Source organism: Salvelinus namaycush, chromosome 17 (assembly GCF_016432855.1).
Source record: "Salvelinus namaycush isolate Seneca chromosome 17, SaNama_1.0, whole genome shotgun sequence".
NCBI classification, from domain to species: Eukaryota; Metazoa; Chordata; class Actinopteri; order Salmoniformes; family Salmonidae; genus Salvelinus; species Salvelinus namaycush.
In genome coordinates this window covers 38,051,164-38,055,007 of record NC_052323.1, presented here as the reverse complement: position 1 = coordinate 38,055,007, position 3,844 = coordinate 38,051,164, and the positions used below count along the sequence as shown (strand labels likewise).

At 41.5% G+C, this 3,844-nt stretch overlaps 1 protein-coding gene across 1 annotated transcript; it reads right to left on the bottom strand.

Moving 5' to 3' along the window:
* Positions 1-1,217: 1,217 nt before the first annotated feature.
* Positions 1,218-3,411, bottom strand: LOC120062587 (trypsin inhibitor ClTI-1-like). Its single transcript, XM_039012676.1, has 4 exons — positions 3,291-3,411; positions 2,994-3,034; positions 1,733-1,842; positions 1,218-1,648 (listed from the first exon to the last, which is right to left on the bottom strand). The coding sequence occupies exons 1-4, from the start codon at positions 3,361-3,363 to the stop codon at positions 1,603-1,605; spliced, it is 270 nt and encodes an 89-aa protein (XP_038868604.1). The 5' UTR covers positions 3,364-3,411; the 3' UTR covers positions 1,218-1,602.
* Between the last annotated feature and the right edge of the window lie 433 nt (positions 3,412-3,844).

Sequence of the window (3,844 nt, the reverse complement as noted above, 5' to 3'; positions counted from 1 at the left end):
ACTATTCTACACACCGTTGCATCACTGGCACCACACAAATCACCAGTTTCACAATGAAAGATCACCGATGCCAAAAACCTCAACATGATCAGAATTATGAGATATTTGGGTAAAGGCCTTCTGAGACGGAGAGGAAAGTCTAGGCTCAAGCAAAGATATGCTCTCCAATACATTCTTTGTAATAACGAAAGCGGTCTGGAAAAGCTTAAGTAATTTAATGGATTACTCCTATTCACAACTACCAGTCTGGTTGGCCTCTGTAGTGCATGTTGGTCTTCAGTTAGATATTCCAAATAGTCCCTGCTCCCTCACAAACAGCACGAAGCAGAAGTTACACCTGCCTCTGATAGATTCATCTAAGCTTCCATTTAGTCCTAGAGGAGCTCTAATTCTCCCTCTTGCAATCAACTTTGTTTAATCCAGAACAGGCTAAATCTACAACTAAGAAATCTGTGCAAGTCGCTTGGAGTTGACAGCTCAAACAGGCATTTAGTCTGGGACTAGGTTTAAGCCTTGTCTGTGAAAACAGCCTTAAGACTAGTGAAGAATGGCTAATATTGAACTTGCTATTAAAAAGTGAGGTCTATGCCGAGTCAGCGAGAAGAAGGTTTCAAAACAGACTTAGAAATGTAGGCAGGCTTAAACCAAACAATTCAGGCAAATTTAAACCAGGTCAAATATGAGTTCAGAGCATTAAGTTATTGTGAGGACCACATTTACATAGAGCTCTATTCAATCCACGTCACAGAAGTTCAGCGTGAATGACATTTAAAAAGGCAACGTTCCTGCTGTAGTGGAGACGGCACGGTAAAACACTGCATATGTTGGGATCAATTACCTTCATGGAATCTGTAGCACTTCACCTTCACAGATTGAAGAGAACCCATATTCTATGTTGGAAAAGAATCACGATGTGATTGAAGGTGTTTTCACTAAGAAAGAAACATCCCTCTAACTTCATGCAGGTGTTTAGTGAGCATGGTGGATTTAGGTCATGCACATCTCAGGGGGGGTAGCATCTGGATCTGAAAAGCGATAACTCTCCCATCACATTTCACTTGACCTTTTTTTAAAGGACATCTTTTTCCATTCCCACTGTACCTTTGTAGGAATCATAACGACTAAACAAAAACAACCAGACGTCATGATCCAGCTGAACCAGTTCCTCCACATTTCAACCAGAACCTTCCAGTTGACAAGGACACAACAGACCCTTCCAGGTGACAAGGAAACACGTTCCTAAAATAGTTTTAATTACAGATAAGGTAGACAAGTAAAATACAAATAGACTATTCCATTTAAAATAACACAATTTTTCCACCAAGTACACTACAAGTCTTACAGACCAGGTAGTGAAGGGTTAAGTCCTCTACAGAACACTATGACAGACAGGAAGTCCGTACAGTTTGGAAAAGGAAACAGGTGTTGAGGAAATGGTTCAGAGGATATTGAGGCACTTGACAGGTCGCTTACTGACTCCTCAGCATTTAGCAGGCAAAAATAAAATGTCATTGTTTTGACAAGGCAACAGGAAATGGTTCTAAGTAATGTTGAAGGCCTGGTGTGTCGCTGAGACAATGGACAGTCAGGTCATGTATTGGTTCAGCACTCTCCTTTACTCCTGATGTGAACGTTACTCTTCTGCTCCCTGGGAACACACACGGAGAAAAATTTAAGACACGCAGAGCAAAAAGACAGACAAGTCAGTTGAAAGCTTTAGTTGGACACCTACATGTTTTCAAAGCACAGCATGCATTCGTTAGCGTAGCTGCTGGCGTCGCTTCCACACACTGGCTCGTAGTTGCGGGGACACATGGGCAAGTTGTACTGGGAACAGTCAGCCTGTTGGACAAAGACCAGGTTATGTCATAAAGGACTTTGGTCTCAATAAATAGAGGTATTGGTAATAGTGTTCTGTACGAGACCATTACGAAGAGAACAGATTACAGGGAACAAACCGTACGTTTACCTTCCACTGGCACAGTGCAACCGGGGTGCATTCATTAGTCAAATTCTATTGCAAAACGTTTCACAATGGAAACCTTTAACTCTAGAAAAACAAACAGTCCCTGTTTTTCTCCATTTGGTCTATGTACAATATAAATTCTCATCTGTTGAACATTGAGTAGTACACTGTTCGTTGCAAAATGTTTTGTAATGGAATCGTACTCTTAAGCCTCCCCCCCCCTATCTGAGATTTACTGCAGCCCTCATCCTCCACCGTTCTGCCAGTCACATTCTGTTAAAGGTGCCCAAAGCACACACATCCCTGGGTCGCTCTTTTCAGTTCGCTGCAGCTAGCGACTGGAACGAGCTGCAACAAACTCAAACTGGACAGTTCTGGATCTCTTCATGCAAACACTCAACCATGGACACTTATTGACAGTTGCTTTGTGTGATGTATTGTTGTCGCTACGTTCTTGACCTTTGTGCTGTTGACTTTGCCCAATAATGATTGTGCTGCTACCATGTTGTTGCCTTCATGTTGTGTTAGGTGTCTTTGTGTAGTGTGTTTTAGCCTATATTTATATGTTTAATCCCAGGCCCCCGACCCCGCAGAATGCCTTTTAGTAGGCTGTCATTGTAAATAAGAATTTGTTCTTAACTGACTTGCCTAGTTCAATAAATGAATACACCAGACTGTCATGTCAACCAATTGTTAATTAGGAAGTGCCTATACATAATCAAATCTTATTGGTCACATACACGTGTTTGGCAGATGTTATTGCAGGTGTAGCGAAATGTTTTCGTTTGCTCCGACAGTGAAGTAATATGTAATGTATACCCAATACCCACACCTAAGTACAATAATGGAATTAAGAAAATATAAATATGGACGAATGTCAGTGGCATAGACTAAGATACCGTAGAATACAGGTGTACAACAAAATATAACGTTACTAACTACTGTTAATCAAGCACATAGAACAAGTGTTTTATGAATGCGCATAGTCTTTCACTCCCCCCATAAAACAAACAGTTTGCCTGCTTACCTCTGTGGTGCCGACAGGGAGACTCGCTCCCCGTGCCAAAACTAAAAACAGAGAAAGATGTCAAGCCTCAGACTCATTGTGATTTAACGGCAGATTTCCAATCTAAACAGACAGTGCATGTTTATCTAGTCATACATGTGTGCGTTCGCCAACAAAAGGCAGTCCGCCGGTAGTATCGACGGCTTGTCTAAAGAAGTTAAGTCTGCTCTTAGAAGTTAATGTACAGCTATCTGTTACTTAATACAACTATTTGACTGCCTCTTGAAACGAATTAAGTATAAGTTAAACAACGCTCACCGGCAACACAGAGAAGGGCGAGAGTCAGCCGTGTAAAGTTCCACATTGTTCCGTTGTGAAGGTGGGCAGACATGTGACGTTGTCCGGCACCGGAGCGGTATTTATACCGTATAGTCTCCACCCCCTAAGGTTCGTCACTAGTTACCACAATCACAAAGTCATAAACCCCGGCTATTTCTAAAATAGGCCTAACCCTTATAACCTTACATTGTAATGCATTTTTTACGAAATAGTAACCGTTTTTTAATGATACGTTTTAACAATGCACCGTAAAAAATAACCGCCAAAGATGTCACACGCGTTTCCCAAAACACCATGCAGTGTACTTACAAAGTGAAACTTTACTCTGTGTGTGTGTGTGTGTGTGTGTGTGTGTGTGTGTGTGTGTGTGTGTGTGTGTGTGTGTGTGTGTGTGTGTGTGTGTGTGTGTGTGTTGCTGCCATGCTATGTTGTTGTCTTAGGTTTCTCTTTATGTAGTGTTGTGTTGTCTCTCTTGTTGTGATGTGTGTTTTGTCCTATTGTTTTATTTAATTTATTTTTAATCCCAGCCCACG

Excerpts from the sequence above, each read along its gene's own strand:
- LOC120062587 (XM_039012676.1), bottom strand. The coding sequence starts at position 3,363 with ATGTCTGCCCACCTTCACAACGGAACAATGTGGAACTTTACACGGCTG. Across the intron at positions 1,843-2,993 it reads TCCCTGTCGGCACCACAGAG|GCTGACTGTTCCCAGTACAA; the intron begins GTAAGCAGGCAA and ends TTTGTCCAACAG. Across the intron at positions 1,649-1,732 it reads ATGCTGTGCTTTGAAAACAT|GGAGCAGAAGAGTAACGTTC; the intron begins GTAGGTGTCCAA and ends GTGTGTTCCCAG.